Source organism: Aptenodytes patagonicus, chromosome 8, assembly GCF_965638725.1.
Source record: "Aptenodytes patagonicus chromosome 8, bAptPat1.pri.cur, whole genome shotgun sequence".
Lineage (NCBI taxonomy): Eukaryota > Metazoa > Chordata > Aves > Sphenisciformes > Spheniscidae > Aptenodytes > Aptenodytes patagonicus.
In genome coordinates this window covers 16,192,788-16,213,456 of record NC_134956.1, presented here as the reverse complement: position 1 = coordinate 16,213,456, position 20,669 = coordinate 16,192,788, and the positions used below count along the sequence as shown (strand labels likewise).

The 20,669-nt window shown below is 41.1% G+C and overlaps 1 protein-coding gene across 2 annotated transcripts in view; it reads right to left on the bottom strand.

Annotated features, from left to right (window-relative positions):
• PTPRG (protein tyrosine phosphatase receptor type G) overlaps window positions 1-20,669 on the bottom strand; it is a 425,362-nt gene that overhangs the window by 118,544 nt on the left and 286,149 nt on the right. For both annotated transcript variants that reach the window (XM_076346545.1, XM_076346546.1), the window contains one exon: window positions 2,208-2,274. In XM_076346545.1, coding sequence (XP_076202660.1) covers window positions 2,208-2,274 — 67 coding nt within the window. The remainder of the gene's footprint in view (window positions 1-2,207; window positions 2,275-20,669) is intronic.

Here is a 20,669-nt window from a genome sequence, read left to right as displayed (position 1 = left end):
AAACAACACGGGCATGGAAATGTTACAAAATGCAAAGAAACTTAAGGTTTCAATTTTGCCTTTCTCCAGCTCCTTTTGTTGGATCCCTGCTTGATCCAACCACTCTGTCCAAAAACCACAAGAGTTTTCCACTGTATTTCAGCTAAAAAGTCCGTGTTGCCTTAGGGTCCCAGTTGAATGCAGCCAAATGGAAGGCAGAAAGAATCTTTTCAGATAAATTCATAAAAATGTGCTCACGTAAGATGTAAGTAAATTACATCAAGAAAAGAAATGAGAGTGTCTGGAATAAAAGCTCACATCTTTACTATTATTCTATATAATAGCATTAAAAGAGAGATACGATATGAGAATTCTTCACTGAAGTGTTCCATCAATATTTAACTTAAAGAGAACAACTTCTTTGAACAACTACTTTGTAGGAGGAAATTCCCTTACTCTAGCCACCAAAAGAGCCTTAGAAAAGGCCTTTAATCAGGGCCTTTGAAACAGGAAGGAAAGTAAGATTTTCCTCTTTTTCTTCCTTAATGTTTTGAAAAGGAAACAAGCTATTGAAATATATCAAGCGATTTCCTTTACTTGAAACACTAGCTGCCTTCTGTGCATTGTGAGCAAAACAAAAATAAATGCCTTTTATCCACCCAGATTTTGCTGTGGGTAGGCAGCACCAAGACGGACTAATTGTTATGTGGTCAGGGAATCACAACCTCGGGACCGTGTCACACCCTACCCAAACATTTTTGGGAATGGAATAATACTCTTAGGAGACACCGGTATGATTGTCCACTAGTGGCTATTTTGGCTGCAGCAGCAAGGAGCAAGAGAGGGAGCAGAAAAAAAATGATGAGCTGGCTAAAACACTTTTGTGCTTGCAGGGGGGTAGAGAGTCTTGAAAAAGAAGGCAGGTAGAAAACAAAGCTAAAAAGACATCCTGGTCCAGTTAAATGGCAGCTTGACTTCAATGTCAAATTACTCGGCCACTGAAAAATCCTTGCAGCCCAACTCGTCCTCACTTTATTTTTGCTAGCCTGTTTTGTTACCCAGTGGGAGCTAGATAATAACATCTAGTTTTGTGGAAAAAACCACAGTTTTTCAGCTCAGTGTGTTGCTTTTATTTCACAGCAGAACACTGCAATTTAGAAACAGCAAAACCTATGAAAAATTCTCTAAATGAAGGACTTTATGGTAAGTTATCATTTAACCCCTATTTTTCACTTTCATTGGATTTATTGGTGTTCCCAGTTGCAATGTTAAATGACTCTGAAAGTACAGCAATTAATCCAAAATCCTATTTGTTTTAATCTAACACTGTCAACTAGTTTTAGGTTTGCAGTCAAGAGAAAAAAATGTTTATTAAGCTCTACAGCACTAGCTAATGTCTAAAGACAATCCTCAGCAAAGGTGCAAAGATGTTTTATCACAGCACTATAGATGGGACGGAGATTTATTATAGTACCTAGCACCATTCCAGCAGATGCCTTTTGAATTACAATGAGATGATTAAAACTTTACAAATCATTATATTAAAACCTGACAAGAGTACTTTGGGAACTGGAGCATCTCGATGTCATTGCTAATGACGCATTACCTGTGATAAGGTTTCAGGAAAATTCCTTAGTAAAAACTGGTTATAAAAGTATAAAATATATTAATATTTATTTCAGTACCTGCTATAAGTTCAAGGATAATAGGTTTATATGCATCAGAACAGCCGAATGATCGTATTTATGTCAGCATTAGAAAGATGTTCATCTGCTGCAAAGTTTAATTAATTTTCACAGATAGTTAATTTTCTGTTTCATTATCAGCTCCCTAAATTTGAAAGACAAATAATTTATAAACAAATAGAAACTTCAGAGAGGAGTATTTTTAGAGCAAACAGAAGATAAATAGCAGGAGTGAAGCATCAACGCTGCCTTCGAAGTACTAATATGAATGATATATTGTAGTAGGTTTTGACTGATAACTTACGCATTCTAGAGCACTGACTGAAAAGAAACAAATTGTTTACTGTTAACCCCAACCCATTTTCAGGTAACAAATGACTCTGATCTTTACCAATCAAATAATGGCTGCGAAGCCCTTAAACATCAGTGAATGAGGAATGTGCAGGCTCATTGCGTCCTTCCAGGGGTGACCTGATCCCTTCAGGACAATATTCCCGTCCTTCTCCCCTTCCCGGCAAGAAGAAAGTTTAAGCAGCTACTTACCGTGATGTACGACGCCCTTCAACCCATGGATAATGGGATCCAGTGCTGGATTGTCCCTCTGACTGACCTACATGCAAAGGATACAGGATTGGTTACATCTATTCTGGCATCAGGCAGAACAGTCTCAGTTTAATCTTCTAAAGAGAAAAAAAAAAAGATGTTATCTAACAAGCTGCTTAGTTCTCACATTTACAATGGCTCTTCACCAAATGCCAAAAATACATGGCATAATAAAATAAAGTAAGGAAGGTTAAATCAAAAGAAAGCATCCTCTGAATTCATTAAAACGTTAGCCATATTATCACCCCAGCAAAGCCTAAAAACAGAGAGATGATTTTTCTCCAGCTACTTCCACTTTCATAGAGGAAAACTGCTGTGATAAACAGAAGTTATCTCAGACCAGTCCATCCCTTACTGATATGGGAATAAATCTGGTGCTGCCGCTGAAATCAGTGAAGCTGGACACCTTTCAGCCATAATGGAGTTGGGCCTTGGCATCTCTTTGCGATTCATATTTTTACACTTATTTAATTTAGTGTCACTTAGGACAAGGGAGAGGGAAAAAAGCTTTGTGAGAGGATCTAGAAGAAACCTCTGATTTTTGACAATGCAATTGCCTGTACTGCCAGACCAAAAACAGGTATCCTGCAGTATTTCTTCTATCACCCAGCAATCACCCATGTCCTCCGCGACAGTGAGACCCAGCACCAGAGAGAGGAGGGGAAGGCAGCAGGAAGGATTAACCATGTTGAGCTCCACAACTTCCAAATTAAACCCATTACTTCAGTCACTTACTTGTAACACAGCCAAGGAATTTACAACCAATAATGCAATTTTTTTTTAACCTTTTGCCTCTTCAGAGGTATTGAAGGAATAACTCACAATTTCTGTGAACACGTTCCATTATTTAAGATACTTGCCAATTTACTTTTGGGAAATAAATACTGCCACGTACCTCATTCACGTGGTACATTTTTCTTTTTTTTTGCCAACAGTCAGTATCAGAAGCCTGAGCAGTGCTGATCATTTTTGGATGGACTGCTCCCAATGGGCAAACACATTGAATGCAAAAGAGCTCCTGTACTTTGCTGCTTGCCCATGATCTCAATGTCATGAGGAAAACCGGAGTTTAATCGCTTTATGGCCATGTACTGACACATGAGGAAAGGCGTGGAGACAAAAGAAGAAAGCCCCTGAGAGAGGACCTTGTGCCCAACAGGGAACACACTGTTGCATGAAGTGCAGACCCGGCTTGGAGTGCACTCTTAGGAAGAAGACATCATTGACTGCAGCACATCCAAAAAATGTGTTATTGTAAAAAAACCCGCAAATTCCAGTGGCCTGAGGAGAGAACTAGAATCCACTGGCCCAAGTTTCACAAGCACTGGCACGTCTCTTCTTGTCCTTCCTCCCCATGACTAATTAGGAAACTTAGAAACCTCATTATCTTCTTAGCCAACTGCACTGAAAAAACCCACAACAAACCACCTTTCTGTTTTCTGTTTATTTGGCCTTTGAACTACTCTGCTGTCTTCAGGACACATTTTCGTGCTCTTGTCTAGAGACAAAATGGTTTGGTTTGGTTTGGTGTTTTAAATGGAAATTGAAGATCCTTTTCTCATCACTGTACTCCAGAACTTGCAACGATCAGGTAGGGCAAGATACGCAATAAAATTATGAAAGTAGCAACAGCAGCTTTGAAATATATACAGCTTAGATGTTACTGGCAATAATATTATTAGCCCTGAAGGCTGTAAACTCTTTGAAGCATGAACTTTTATATGCCCAAAGGGGTGCTCTGTACACTTTGGATTCTGTATAAATAATAATCACAGTACACTGAACCCAATGACCCGCTTTGTAGGTTCTGTCTGGCTTCTGGCAAATCAACAGTAAACACTAAAAATGCAGAGCTGTTGCAAGACACATTCCTGCATCTTTTCCATTTATTCAGGTTTCTCTAAGCCATGGCTACCACTAAAAAAAAAAAAATCATTAAAAAAGCTACCGACAATTTAGTACAAGACTGTAAGAAAAACTTGCACTGGACTTGAACAATGTTTTATTTATTGCTGCTTAATTGTAAGTTCTAAAGAGTTTTGTTTGCTTTGTTTTTATTTCTGGTGACAGCTGCAATCAGTTTGAAGAAAGCAAATGGAAAGAATCCTAAAGGTTAAAACTCTTCCTTTTGGGATTTTCTGTCGAAGTAGATCAATTCTTAACCTCAGCCTTGGCAGCACCCCTTTAATCTGCTGAGGTGGTATGCCTATATAGATCCAGCTACGCAATCTTTTTGATAGCATATTCTGCAAATGTGCTGTGTTCTTCAACAGCATGAAATCAACAGTCACATTATTTCTTTGGGGGCTGGAAAGCAAATGCTCCATGAATCTGTAATCATGTTTTCTCCGACGGTATGGGGAGTGGGATCTCATGTTTCTTTAAAAATCACATGCAAACAAGTACCACTTGCAGAGATGTCAGTTCAGACCTGTATGGGATATAGTCTTATTTTCCTTCCAGATGCTTTTCCCCTTTTTTACTTATACCCACACACTGTTCTCCCACATCTCACTAGAACTATTTGAGGATCTTGGCAAGACCATTAGAAAAGTGCCCAAAAGTTTCCTCATTTTGTGGAATAGTTCAGGCTTCAGAGCAAAACTTTTCTTACATCTTTTTTTCTTCAAGTTCTTAAAAAAAAAAACCACCTTGAATTTCCTCTCTATTTTTTTGCACTTCTCTGTATCCTTTTTCTGCCTGTGTTCATACAGAAAAGGAGGTTTCTGAAACCCAAAATGTCAATTTCTATCCCCATTGCTGTATGCCTCTGGTTTAACTGGCCTGGAGCTACCATGCTGGTTGAGATCAGAGATTCACCCATACAAGAATCCTGTCTCTAACAGCTGATACTTAAAAGAAACGAAGGGCAAAAAAAGAAGAAGGAAAAAAAGGACAAAAATCTCTAGAATGAGAAGTGTCCTTCTGACCTCCTTTATGACTCCATGTCATGAAGCTTGAGCTTATATCCTTCTACAAACTGTTTTTATCTTTCTCTGTTATATAATCTGTACTACAGCAGTGTGTTTTTTATTAACTTATGAATATATCCTGAAGGAAAGCAGCAATGAATTCTTCAGATTGACTTTACATGCCACATTTCTCATGATGCCTTGGCTGCAGAGCTAGAGAAAGACCATACATCTGTTACTGGGTCTCAGCACTTAGGCTTCACCCAACACATGCCTGCCAAGCTGCGCAAAGTTTTTCTTTTCCTGTGAGAGAAGAGCAATGAGTTTCCCCCTCCTCGTTCAAGAGCCTAACACAGAAGAAACATCACGAATGAAAATTTCTCAAGCACAGGAATTTCACGCACAAACACAAACCTGCTATGCTGCTGGTCATGAGCGTACTGCACAGCAAGCATTAATGGGACAGATGGAAAACCATCCTGAAATTGCCCTAAAATACCCACAGTACCACTACTACAAATGTGGTTTCCTGAACAAGATGTTTTTGCTGGAGACTGACTAACACTCTATAGGTCTGCAGTAAACAGGATAAATAATGCTTGCGTGCATCATTTATAATTGAAAAACGCCTGTAATCCTCTTCAGCAGAAATAAATAGGTAACTATCATGCTAAGCGCAAGGGAAAAATAAACACAGAGATATCATTAAGCAGTTTCCTGTGCTAACAGAGCTCTCACCACAGGGTAAATATGGGATGAACATGACATGAGGAAGCAAAATCTCTTTGTTTATCATACCCTTTGGGTGCCTTCAATACCTGGTGCACATGCCATTCTGAGTAGAACGAATGGCTTGACGTTACTGCAATGAATAAAACAAGCGTTTGCAATGTAGGAAAAGGTAATGCACAAGTGACCCCATTCTGCAGTCATAAAACAGAGATGTTCTTCAAGTGAAGTCATGGTGGAAATCATTACCCTAGACAGGTAGCATTTACTTACAGCTCCTGCATCTAATGTGGGGACTGAGAAATGATTCATTCCTCAGTGAACAACAAGGTTGATCAGTCATGAACTCTATTGACAAGAGCGTTAACACCTTTCAACAGCACACCTTGTTGTCCCCTTGCTTGCAAGTGCTGTTCCTACAGCCTTACCCTCAGAAGCGACAGGGTAGGAGGCAGGCCAGGGAGCTAAGCACCTTCTCACTATGATGTTATTAATACTCCAAAGAGGAAAGTTCCAGCGAAGGAGCAGAGCAGGAGTGTGACGAGAGGACAGACACCACCACAGCCAGGCTGATCATGCTAGTACAGGCACCAAGCCACAGCATGTAAAAATAGACTTTACTGAGCAAGGTACTACTCTATAGAAAGCCCCTGTGTTACAGCAGTACTAAGCTCAGCATGTCCTAGTGAGTTAAAAAAAACCCAACCAGTTCTCATTCTCTATCATTTATTGTACATTAATTAGCCAAAGCTCTCTGCTCGTCTGACTATTTTATGGGACAAACCCAGAACCTCCTGAGGTCTCTGATTTTACAAAAATCAGCAGAGTTGTAAAGTGTTAAAATTTATACCACATGCTATATAATTTAAAGTATATGCTAAAGTCATATAAGTAAACCATGACCTGTCTTTCTGCTGGAAACAGTTCTACAAAGCAGAAAAAAATGTCTCAGACAAAAATTTTGAACTTACAATGACTTTTTTAGGAAAAATAACAAATAAAACCAGAAAAACAGGGGAACCCCCAAATAAAAATTGAGGCAGTTAGAAACGCCACACAGCAACACCAGATCTTACCTCTGAGACCCCTGCCCAAAGGGCCAGACTGCCCCCACTTCCCATTGCTCCGGGCAGCCTCTCCAAAAGCCAGGTTATCCTCCCACTAACCAACATGAGAGGGGCTGGGGGAAGCACCACAAAGCTCTCTAATGATCCCTGGCACCAGTCACCTTGTGAAAAGAAGGTGAATATTAATAGCTTGAACAGCTCAGGAGTAAGGAATACACTTTCCTTTTAAATCCATATTTAAATAGATCTATTGTATTGAAGAAAAGGGTGTGGGGAAAAAAGAACAGAAGAAAAGCCACCTATTCAGAGTGATACGAAATACAAATTTCTCTCTCATTTCCACCTTAAAAAAATCTGGCATTTAGACTTATTAAACTGTCATAAATTAGCAGCAACTGCTTTCAAGCTCATTAAATGGGCTCACAGACAGTATTGCAAAGCATCTCAAAATGAAGGAGAATGCCATAGTCGGCTATATTGAAAGGCACAATGACATGCATTTTGTGCAAGTCAGAGGAAAATGAATGGCAACAATTTTGTAATACAGTACCTGAGCCTTTCCCCTCCGAATAGTGATATAATTTACTTTTCTCTCCCACTGCAACATTTGGCCCTTGACTTGGAAACTAAATCTTCAATCTATCAAGCCTTACCCATCTGCTAAGTAAAATGGCCAAGACAATCTGCATGCCTTGAATTCGATATAGCCAGCTGCTCCCAGAGTGCTGTGGCATTAACATCCAGAGACCATCCTCTTGTGCTGTAAAGGACGGTGTCTGCCGAGGATGAATGACTACATACTTAACTGTGGCAGCTGAAGCCAGTGACAATGGCTGACACAGAGAGATGCCAATGTGTCAAATTCTACTTTCAATTACAACGGTGAAAGTCAGGGGTAATATTCCCCCAACCATGCGCCTTCAGCTCCCATTCAGCTTGCGGTCAAGATCTACAGCTCACCAGCCAAATACTCAAGTCTCCAAACACTCGGTACAAACAACTAAGAAGAAAAAGAAAACTATTATAAATTAACTAGGTTGCAGAGATTAAATTGTCCTGTAGGGTTTCAGGACAATCAACACAGTTAAACAATTTATTCTCTTATCAGCTCAGTAGTGTTGGACAGATGCCAGTCCTCAATCTCTATGGGAAAGAACCTGATTTTCACTGTTTTAGAACAGAAATTAGAAGAATCCCATTAATGTGAGCACTATGCCACACAATATGTATATTAACATCACAGCAACAGCATTTCAAAGAAACCAAGATAATCACAGTCAAAAGAAACACACTTTTCTCAGCAAAGGGAAAGTGCTTGGCATATTGCTTGTGAAACTCTTCAAATTCATGTCTTTGGGGCCAAATTATTTTAGAGCTAACTTAGAGCTTGGGTAGGTCCTACTCCTAACCCTTCTGAACGATGATGCTTTAACCCTGCATTGCTCTGCAGCACTGAGAAAGGATACACATCCTGGCTTTTTGGTATGCACCCTTTTGCACTGCACAAAGTCCATTGTCTCACCTCTCTCCCTTTTGAAGTCCACATTGTAAAAGCTGGTTGTGGATAAATATCTCATTTCTTAAACATTTCTGAATAAAAGGAAGTGAAAGATTTCAGCCAGATCTGTAATGTGGATGAACAGATATGAAAAGTTTACAAGTTCTATGCTTTGAAATGCAGTAGGAAACATTTATTTGGACCTTTTCGGGAGAACTGATGGGTGAGAAGGGATACTGGTCGACACTACAGCACACTGAGCTATCTGTGAAGGCAAGAAAATGCCCACAGAGCTCCCAACACAATGATAAGCTAGATTTGGTGCTCTAAGTTTTTCGTCTTCACAAGCACTAAATGATCAAAGAATGATATATTCCTGCTCCTCCGCAGACGATATTTTCTTCCATCTCCCCCATATATGCTATAATTGCACATCTCCCGTATGAGTTGATGCAAAAGGACAAATCTGGCCAAGAGACTGCAGCCTGACAGAGGTGAGCTGGGAGATAGAAAGCATTTGCCGTGTAATGAAGGGACTGCCCAAAGTAAGTAACCTGCAGAATATATTTGTAAGGGAAAACAAGAAATGGAAACAGCCCCCTTAATACTTCAAGTTGCTGCTCATGTGTAAAATCAGAGAAAATAACAGGTACTCAGGCAAGATGTGACACTGAACCTTATGCTGGCACACGCACTATTTCACACAGATACTGCCATGACCTTTGATTTTCAAAAAATGTGCATTAGTGCTGAGTTTGCCTTTGCCTATGGCAACTGGTTTCAGGTTCAGTGATTTGAAGGCAAATTCTGTTGAGTTAAATCTGGGTTTTGGCCTTCAGGTGTTAATAATCCTGCTATGAATGAAAATATACTGAAGTCATAGAGGTGCATATGCTGGCGGAGGGGATGTTCCTAGATGTCTCATTCACTATGTTGTTTGAAAAGAGGGGGAAAAAAAAGTTAATGAGTCTTCCAATGATTATTTTAAATAGAGTAATGGGTGTGCATTGATCCTTCTAGCTAATTCCACTTTGAATAATACATCATTCTGACTGAAAGCTTGCTAGTGATGTATTAACTTCATATTTCATCACAGCTTTGGAGGGTATCTACAGTGAGATATTAACCAGCAGTGCCAAAGAGGAAGCGGCACTTTTTCCTTTTTTTTTTTAAAGTCCAAAATGGTTTTAAAAGCTACTGAACTGACTTTGTGGTCAGGTGTTCTGGCTGCCCCTCATCCTTGGCAGAGTGCAATGCAGCTGCTCACAACCACAGCTCCTCTCAGCCTTAGCTCACCCCCTCCTTTATTTCGTACCTGCTGCCTCTGAACCTGAGTTACAGTCATCCTGGGACAAGGATGGGACAAACTAGGTTATAGATCAGCAACTTCCACTTTCATTATGTCCAGTAGGGATGCTTGAAAATACAAGAAGTATAAATAGTCACTTTTACACCAAAGGCTGGCTGAAATATCAGTGTCATAAAAAGAGCAAAGGCACAGCACAGGCTTCCTCAGAACATGCAACAGAATTTGCACCAGCACGTTGCAAGGCAACTTGCTAATATAAGAGACTGTCTCAAAAAAAGCAAGAGCATGAAACTCAAAGGTAGAGTTAAGTACTGCTTAATAACTCAGCTCAGAGTACATTCTGTTTGTGCACACTGAGTTTCTTTGTTAGCGGACAGCAACATTGATCATGTATTGTCCACATGTTGGCAGCTGACCGATCAGTTCACTGGACTGAGGAAGACTTTGCAGCCTCCCCCCACAGCATTACCTCCATTCACTATCACAAGATTTGCAACCACCAGGATGGTAAGAAACAGCCAGCAATGTATTTTCCTTTCTTTTTGTAAGCCACTCGTTTGCCCAAACTTTGACTCACTCCATTGATAAGGTAGGCATTAATTTCCCTAAAGTATTCTTGCGCTTTGAAAGCACGATGCAGCTCATTTTCTGCAAGTGAATAGCACATTCAATTAACAAATTATTGAAAGATCTTAATAAGCATATATCTGAGGAAAACCAAAAGATATCTGCAGCCCAAAAGCACAATCTGATTAGTAGCAATAGAATATCTAAGATACAAAGCTCTGTAAAAGACAAAAACATAATTGCAACACAGAGGAGAGACAGCTTCAGTGGCAGATTCTCAAAGCCAGGAAAGCTTGATTGATAGACTGTACCATCTGCAGCTGCGCAAAAAAAGGTTAGAGTAGCTGCAAGTTTATTTAAAGCAATTTTGGTGCACTGAGCCTACTTGTTCTCCTTTGAGAAAATAATATGATTTCTTCATAGACCATGTAGTCTACTTATTTAAGCAGCAGTGTGCAAGATCTCTCAATCCTACCAGCAGTTCAGCTGGAAAAATGACACACCAGGGGGTAACATTTTATCAGGATGGAGGCTATTTTATAAAAACTGCCATCAGTTATAAACTGTTCTCACCATCTCAGTTTAAAAAAAAAAGAAGAAGAAAAAAAAAGGAGTTGGGTCTCTTTTAGAGTTTCCACAATCTGCCCAATTTACAGGAGTTTTTAGGTAAAAATAACCATTTTGACCTAAGCAGGGAGGAAAATGAAATGGGGTAATGAAAAAAATATAACAAGCACTACAGCCAGATCATCCCACAGCACCCACTCTTTGATATACAGCTTCACACATTTGGAGAGGCTAAACTCAAAACTGTGAAACCAAGAATGGAAGTTAGCTTTCATTTTCTTCTGCTCCTGGCTTGAATTTTGTACAAACGTGTGCCACTGAGAAAAAAATATCTTCAGCTTTTTTTTTTTTTTTAAATAAAACAGTGAAATCTGGTGGCTAAATAAGAAAATCAAACGTGCTGGGCAAAATGCGAAGGGTGGAAGGGAACAGCTCAGATGGGCATCTGGAAGCCCAGCGTTTTGCAGGGGTTTGTAATTTAATTGCTCCAGCTAAGCTTGCCTAGGATGCAGCAGAGGTTTCCAGCCTTTTTCCTCTCTTCCAGCCAACACAAAGGATTTTGGTGAGAGAAGTCACAACAATCACCCCTTTAAAATGAAGAAAAGGAGTCGTCTCAGCTTCCCAACATCCTTCATTCATTCTACATGAAAAGTCCTCGTTTTTTTCTCTCCCAGCATTGCCCTCGGCTCACTTCCCCACAACAGCAGCAGCTCCCTCCAGCCCGCCAGTACAAGATGACTCAAGCCGGCATCTATGAGTCACAAACACAAAGGATGCAGAAATGTCAATTAAGTTACACAGTCACTTCCCCAATGACAACCACACCTCAGTTCACAATTAAATTAGAAATCCAGTGAAAACAAATTGTCGTAGGGCAGAATTTTTAACTCCTGCTTTGAAACATCAAACTCCAACATAGTTTGCTTGCCATTCCTTTTACCTCATTTTTAAGGAGGTTGGTATGAACTGATCTACTGAAAATGCTGCAGGAGTTTTTGCTACAGCAAATTCCCCATGTCTAACGTAGCAGCCACGGGCTGGAAGGGCTCTTGGGCTTCCAGGCATCTTTGCAGTACAAGAACCCAATGTTAGACCAGTGGTGTTCATTAACGGCTTCCTGGTACAAGAGGACAAGTCTGTCAACTATGATACATTTTTGTATTTGTAATTCTCTTTCAAGCAAGTTCTTCCATTTTTACATCTCTTTTATAAATTTTCAGTGTCATTTAAGTTCTTGCATATGTGTCCAGTTTTGCAAAATACCGTGAACTTGCACAGTTCAGTGCTCGCGGCACCTAAGGCAGAAAGCACCAGCTAATCCTCAGTTTCCTCACTTCTGCCTCTGCTCTCATTTCAGAGTTGCCTCCCTCTTCCATCGCCCACCTGCCACATCCTCCTCGCTCTCTCTTCCCACCCAGTGAGCTGCTTCTGTCTCCTCCAACACTACAGCATCCTCTCTTCCCAAACTGCTCCACATACCCCCTTGCGCACCCTCGCATGACTGCCACCTCCTCCTCTCCACCTCCTGCATCACCAAGGAGGTCCCTGTGCCCTTCCACCCCCACCCAGACGTCCTTCATGGAGACAGGGAAAAGAAGTAGCTTTGGCTACTGAGCGTGGTGAGTGGGCTCATCCAGGGGAAACTTGGACGCCAGCAGACAGGGTGCCGAGGACACCAGCTGCAGGACTGCCAAGGACTCCATAGCTAGTGGGCATGAAGTGCAGGTGCACCAAGAGCCAGGTCCTTGAGCCGGGTGGGTACCAGCAGCAGGGCAGTCACAGCAGCAGAGCTCCGAGAAGCAGGTAAGATGAGGCAGTCCTCACCTCAATCTCCTTCAAGCCACTGAGTTAAGAGTGGCAGGATGTGGCCTGCAATTTTCTTCTCAGCTGCTTCTAAGCTACTCGAGTTCCTGCAGCAACAAAAGTACAGCTCAAAACCCCCCTATTTCACCTGGTGTAACACTACAGACAACAGTGAGGATGATATGTCAAGCTGTTTATTTTTCACTTGGTTAGAATGACCCAACAACTCAGTTTCTTACAAAAACATTTCAACAAGTATCATGGCTTATGTTTAGAGGAAATTGAGAAATTATTGTGCAGAAAAAAAGCACTTAGAATACAAGTGCATTAAAAGCCTGGGAAACATTCAGTTTGTGGCAGCAGTCTCTTCCTCTTGAAATACAAAGAAATACAAAAACTAACATGACATGTATGCTTGTTTCAAGATGTTCTACATTTCAGCAGTGGCAAAGTGAATGCTATTCAATCACTGCGAGTAGGTGATAGTCTTAAAGCCACAGAACTCCTCAGGATGCTTTAGCCTTCATGCCTCCGCTCTACAGGCTTCTTACAGCTTTCCAGTGCTCCTGTGGAGCATGACCCATCTATGGAGGGGGTTTTCAAGCTCTGTCTCTGGTCAGGAAGCCCTCCTCCTACACAGGATATAACTGCAAAATTGCCAGAATCTTCAAATCTCAGGGAAAGGTGTGAGAGAAGAAATAAAATGCAACAAATACGATTTAAAACAAAACTTAAAACATGGTTAGAACAAAAGGTGCTCTTCGAACGTCTAGTCTGACCCAGAGCAGTGAAGGTGCTTCCTGCAGGTGGGTGCACACAGGAATGCTCTCAGGAAGAGTCTTCCATCTCCTCTCCTCTCACACACTCTCTGAATCTGCTTGCCAGAGAACCTGCCTATTAATTTGAGGTGTTTACTTCCTTTAACCTCTTCTGTTCACACCCCAGCACTTTAACTCCTGGGTGTCTACAGATCGTGTACACTGGTTATGATCCTATCACCAACGCTGTGGCCTGTCAGCTGGACCACCCGAGCTCCTGGCACATGCTTTGCCATGACCCCCAGTTTTGGTATCCACCTCTAGAAAAGTTTCTTACCTCTCTTCTCAAAACCAGGCAGGCTGCACGGTCCTTTGATGGCACCACCCTCATATGACCACCTGCGACTGACACTTCAACCTACGTTAGGCTTTCCCCTGCCAAATGCTTGAGCTCATATGGAACGAGCTAAAAAGCCAATGCTCTGTAAGGACAATCCTCAGAGGGCTGGCACAGAGGGACACGTTCACTGCCAGGTTGCACAGGCAATTCTCCCCAAAATGCCTGAGACCCAACACAGTTTGAATTCCAGCCCAGCTGTAACATGCATACGAGGAGCACTGCACTGACGACTGCTGTGAGGATGAGAGGGTTTCCAGAGCTAATGGCAGCAAGCACCGGTGCTTGAAATCTTGATGCCGTAGCATCCCATGTTCTCTGCAGACTGGCCTGTAACCCCAGCACACTGGTAGGACACACCTGCATTTGCAACTGTCTACACTCAGATTTAAGGGGGGCAGCAAACATTTTAATATATGGAATGATAAGGAAGGCATAAAAAATCTTCTATTTTTAGGGGTAAAACACCAGTTATATGCCTCAGATGCAATGCAAGCAGTAATGAAGGAAGAAAGAGGGTATCTCCTAGATGGTAGGCATAGGCTGGGCACTTACAACATAAATGCAGCATTAAAAAAAATTGCTTCTGACACAAGAACAGCTGACAGAGATAATCTCCATAGCTCAGCATGAATTTATACAGCCTTTCAGCAACTCTATTAGACAGGTGTGGTAGCAGCCAGCTGTACTGCATGCACAGACCAAGTTTCTCTAAAACCTGAGTGCCCATATGGCCCTGCAGCACACCGAGGTGGTGCCACCTGCCCAGGCATCACCACCCTCTCCCACCACCATCTGTCCGCAGGGAGGTTATCGGTATCGACCTGAGGGGTAGTGCAGAGCAGGTGTAGATAACGAGCGAGTTCAGACTCAAAAATTATGGATGTTTCCATCCACAACACAGGGACCACCACACAGCTCTACCTAGACAGGTTTAAAAGCCAGCTTTACTTCTGGCCTTTAATTCTCTGCCCAAGTTATGAGAAGAGACGAGTCTAGCCATAAGGCGGGGTGGGCCACGCGTTATTAGAGAAGGTAAGCTTATTAGCTGAAACATAATAAATCTCTGTAGATATCTGGAATAGCAGAAGGCAACAGTTTGCTTAGCCATATCACTGGTAATAAGTTGGCAAGAGGAGAGCATTCCAAAAAGTTAACCTAAAGTGTAATTTGACTGGTATGCACTTTGGGAGAGTACTTAACAAGACTGGTTCATCCAAGATGGGGAACTATCTGTCTGCTCATGTCTTCTGTGAAATGCAGCAGGATATAAAAGCATGTGTTTTAGCAGTTTAGAATACAAAATGCAGAAAAAAAAAATCTTTAAAAAGTGATTGATGTAGTCTAGTCATATTTCACACAAGAGCATTTCAAATTATGTTAGATGTTTTTATAGGATTTAGATATGATAAAGTAGGTTTTCCAGGTGGCAAGGTAGGCAGGGGGGAGGGAAGGAGTAAGAAAATAATTTTATGTTGACTGCTTCTAATACACAGGCATGTGCCTAATGCCATACAAACCACAGATAAAATACACACAAAAAAATTACTAGCTTAGCTGTTAGGGTTATGGAGCTTTGCTTTCTAATCAACACTTACCCATATAGCTATTTTAAAATATTGGTCTGGTAGCATGATCCTGAGGGAGAATAAATATCAAAAGGGTTGATTTAATTCAATCATCCTGATTCCTGCATAACATGATCCTATTTCTTCAAAAACCCAGAAAGCAGTAACTTAAGCAAAGCTTACAGATCAGCTAATATATTTACAGCCTTAAAATAACATGAGACACACTATAAAATACACTGAGATCCAAAGTTAATCTGTTTTAGCAATATACTTGCAGCAAGTAAAGATGAATTTTACACTGAAAAAATCCATTTTATCAGGAGCAAGACTGAGCTTTCTAATAACCAAGCTACTTTCTAATGTGGTACATCATTTTACTTTACTCATAAGGAACAGCCTACCAAATCTCCAGTTAGGCTTCATTTGATACAGTACAGATGTTGCAAAACCAATACCTTCTTTCAGAAAGTCTCTTTATTCTTGATAATGACTAAATTACAATGCATTTTTGATGCGCAGAAATGGTACGGTTACAATCAGCAGCTAAATACTTTTCTGATGGTATCAGTCAGGCAGCTTTGCTTTGGCTTCTCAGTGCTCCTAGAGCTGTGAAACAGTTGCAAACACTGTAAGCTCATAGCAAAAATCCTGCTCCATCTTGCAAGCCTCTGAAAAAAATCACTGTTCAGAGGTGCTGTGAACAGATTTAAGCAATCTTTATTTAACACATATTTCAATTTTCGGCATAGAATAAGATGGTGATTGGCATTCTCGACTCTCATCTATCGCCAATAGAGCTTAACGTGCATAAAAGCACATCCCAGATCCTTTGCTGGTTTTGTTCTGGGAACTGATACAAGCACACCTGAACTTAAAACAAAGGGGGGTTTAATATTATTCAAACTGGGACCATTTAGCTCATTTCAGACTCATCACCTCAGCTGGATTAGTGTGCTTTTCAGTGAATCTCAGATGTAGAAGATACGTCTGAAAGCTACTGAAATTATACTGTAAAAGGGTTCCCAGGTTTACACACCCTCATCTCCACCCTATGAACTCAAAGATTTCTGATTTAGATTCATGGGAGGTAAGACATGAGATACAAGGATTGCTCTGGGCAAGCCGCCATCTCGGCTGCAGAACTATTTTGGGGGGTGATATGCCATCAGCATTATCAGTTAAGCCATCAGCCATACATACAAATGTCTACCTCTGTACAAAGACATAAAGAAAGGGACCAGACTAGACTCTGATTTTCTTTCATTGCTTTTCTTTGACCCCTGGAAAGAAAACCACCAGCTCAGAAAACCTTTGATAATCATCTCTCCCACAGTTGTCCTGCAGCACAGAAACTACAGATGACAATAACCAGCAACAACTCAACCCTCCGGCAGTAACCTGTGACACTGGATTTACAGTAATTTAGGATAGATTATAATTAAATTACTGAGGGATATTTTCCTGCATGCTCGCTCTGCACCATGTGTAACGTATAGGAATTGTACAGGAAACCACACGTATCATTGGTAATAACTGGGGTGGTGCTCACGTGGACACACCAGCCTGACACCAATCCACGCTGTCCCTGAAAGGGGTGGGCAGCACCCTCTGCTCCCAACCGCTCCTCTTCCCACCCTTGCACGCTTCCATGCTTCCACATCACATACGATCTGGGAAAAACATACTGACATTTCAGCCGGACCTGTTCTGTGACTTGGCTGAGGATGGACGGGGTGGGCAGCGCAGATGAAGGCAGAATTAGGATGACCACGTAACCACCTCACTAATGGTACAAAAATGACATGTTCCGTTTATTTGTACAACGCGAGCCCTAAGTGACTCTCATCTCTCACAGCAACCTATTACCAAAAAGAGACTTTGTGAATGGAGTATCTGGGTAAACACTTCAAACAAATACATAAATTATGCATAGTCGGTATACTTTTTCTACCTTAGGGATCAAACTGAAACGAGACTAAAGAATTATGTTTTATTTGTATTAAAAATGTATTAGCTGCTGTCCGAGAAGGTTTTCTAGAACATTTGGTATGCTACCCAGGAAATTCTGTCTGAAGCTTGCATTGTTTATTATTGCCAATGCTAGGAGAAACTTGGCACTGTTATAGCGGAGAACTACAGTAATAATTCTTCAGGTAGAACAGCTTAAATTTAATAAGAATAACTTTTCCATCTGAGCCAGAAGATCTAAAGGCAAAGGAAGCCCCAATTTTACCCATCTATTTTATATATTCAGACTTTACAACCAATCTCTCTTCTATGGCACAAAGTGAAACTAGGCAATCGTTTATGAATAGATCCTGCACTCACCTTCACTTAAAATACGCCATAACACTAACTGGTAGCCAGAGACATATGAAGACTCCACAGTTTCATGGAAGATACAGAGGATGAAAACAAGTGTCATTTTTCTAAGGGGTACACAAATCCTGTGCAAAATCCTGCAGAACCGGGCAACAGTGGACTGGAGAGCTGGAGTTTCCTGATTGAAATGTTAGATTTCTCCATTGATGTCCCATGAATGTAAACCGCATGTCATATACTTGATTAGTCCTCTGAGAGACAAATGGGGTACGAGTCCTGGATGGCTACAGAAGATGGTTTTTGCAGAAAAAGAAATCGAATTAAATTTAAAAAAGAGGTAGGCAGACAGGCATAAAAAAATATCTTCCTGGAATCCAGGCTGGATGTTTAACAACAGGGAGAAAACAGGGACTTATCAGAGGCAGCTGCTGTGTTTGGGAGAGAGGAGAAAGGAAAGGAGATGAACGTACAGCTTTACATCTCGTTTGATCCTGTAACTACGACAAATTCTAGCAAAACTCTCCAAAGACTTGGATAGCAAAAAATAGATGCTTTATTTCCAGCTTCTTTCCCCCTCTTTTTTTCTTAAACAAAAAAGGTCAAGTCAAAATGCACCAGATTTGGAACATGTAAGAAGGAAGGGGATGAAGCAATCGTTGTTATCACAGAGAGGAGAAAAGGTACTTGCAGCAAAGAAAACAAGCCACGTTCAATGGCTTCTCAATGCTCAAAGACACAAAGAGAGACTGTATCAGGAGCTGTTGTCCCTTCCCTAAAGCAGGCAACAGGCGAGTGACGGGAGCCTGCGTGAGGGCTGGGGGTCCCTCCACTTTGACCCAGCTCTCTTGGCATCCAGCTCTAGGTCTGCTTTGTGATGTTTGATAAAGTGACAAAGCGATGCATCAACAAAGCACACCGGAGTAAAATGCAAAAAGCATTACTGTAGTTAGGAAACTAATTTGTTTTTTAGTCTAATGGTTATAATCAGCAGACTTCCTGAGTATCAATCTTCCTGAACCACAGAGGGGGTGAGATTATAGAGTGACGACTGTAATTTTTACATATTAGACATCTAAGTGTCATTTTCAGGAGTCTGGTAATGAAAACTCTACAAGATATTCTTCTATCAATTTAAAGATTTTTATGGCATGGCTACAAAAGTGATTTTTTTTTTTTTAAGACAGGATATTTTTAAATCACAGAGAAGTAAATTACTGTGTTTAAGATGCTGACATTAGACACTATAAATATTCCTAAACTGACTCCACTTTTGAACATCAAGGGTGAGAGGAAGGAAAGGGATGCAAAAGAATACATAAATGCATGCTGACCAAGTTCTTAAGGCAAGTTATTAGAATAAAAACACTGAAATATAAGGGGACAATTATGAGAATTAAGGCTAACAAATTGGTATGTAATTTAATGAAGCAAGTTAATAATGGCATCCCACTTGGGATTAATTGTAATACATTAGTCAATTAAGCAGCATTGGGAAAGCAAAAAAGCTGCAAGTAAAAAACATTTACAATGCTGTAAACTGAAAGATAGTGATCCTGACATTCAAATGAACATTAAACTAGAGGAGCACAGAGATCTATTCCCCACGCAATGCACACAACCAGCTCTCATTAATGGTTACAAGATATAGCTCAAGATATTGAGGAGAGACCCCATAAAATATACAGTGTTTTTCAAATTTGTAGCATTGCACAACTTTGGAGTCCAAGTCCTCTCAACAGCAAGAAAGTCTACAGTTCCTTCCTAGCATCAATAATTGTGATGGTTCCATTAAAAACATCAGAGCAGCAGACCATGATTCATCACAAAAAGCAAAAGTCACTTGATAACCCATCACCATTGTTAGCCACCCTCCTTGCTACTGCATCGAAATCAGAGAAGCGACAGCAGAAGTTATGAGTTATGATCTCAGACTCCGCAGGTAAGAAAGCATTTACAGTGCATCTGGGGGGGGGGGAAAAAAAGGATCTAATTTTTACCTTCAATTAGAGTTTTTTCAGACACTTTGGAAGTTGCATTTCTCTAGATATATCTGGGATTAAAACCAAAATAAAAGTCAAAGATTCTCTGTGCATACTGGTATTTCGCTCTGCACTGTAGAAAGAACTGTGTGACACCGCTTTCTGTACAGCCCATATCCTTTAAAACTCAACCTAACAAAAAGGCTTTAATTGAAAGTATTGCATTTTGGAGGTCATCTGACATAGAATCAGGCTTCTCGCTCTTCTGCCTTATTGAAAAATACCACGAACGAGTTCACAGAGCTGAAGAGAAGAAGGGAGAGGAAGACGATTGCTTGGGCACTGAAGAAGATAAGTGCACATAAGGTAGATTATCTTTCTACACTGCACAGTCAGCCTGTGGATAGAAAAGTTTCAACACAGCAGGTTGCAGCCATCGTGATCTAGAGACTGCAAATGCCTCTTGGCAGAACACAGGCAAGCAGAAGCGGAACGATGTGTTTGCTTCCAAGAACGATCTGTTTCAGCCGCCCTGTCAGTCTGTCTGCCTCCAAATCCAGCCCCCCTTTCACTCACGCATTTGTACCTCATTCCTCCAAGCACACTTGCTCAGGGTGTTCAGGCTGCTGTGTGAACACCTCTGCTCTTAGCAGTCCTAGATTTAGCCATGTGGGCTCCTTCTAATGTGCAACCACGTGAATGAGAAAGCCCAAACCCACGGTACCCTGCAAATCAAGAGAAACTTTGCTCGTGTTTGTACGGGATTTGAAACGAGGGATTACCAGGAGCCCAGCCTCTGCACAGTGACCCCAGCAGCAAAGGTGTGTATCAGTGCTGTTGTCAACGGACAGAAAATTTGGAGTACTGAAGATTATCTGGTAAAAAAACCCCACAGGTGAAAGGGCCCGTGTTTCTTCAGTGCA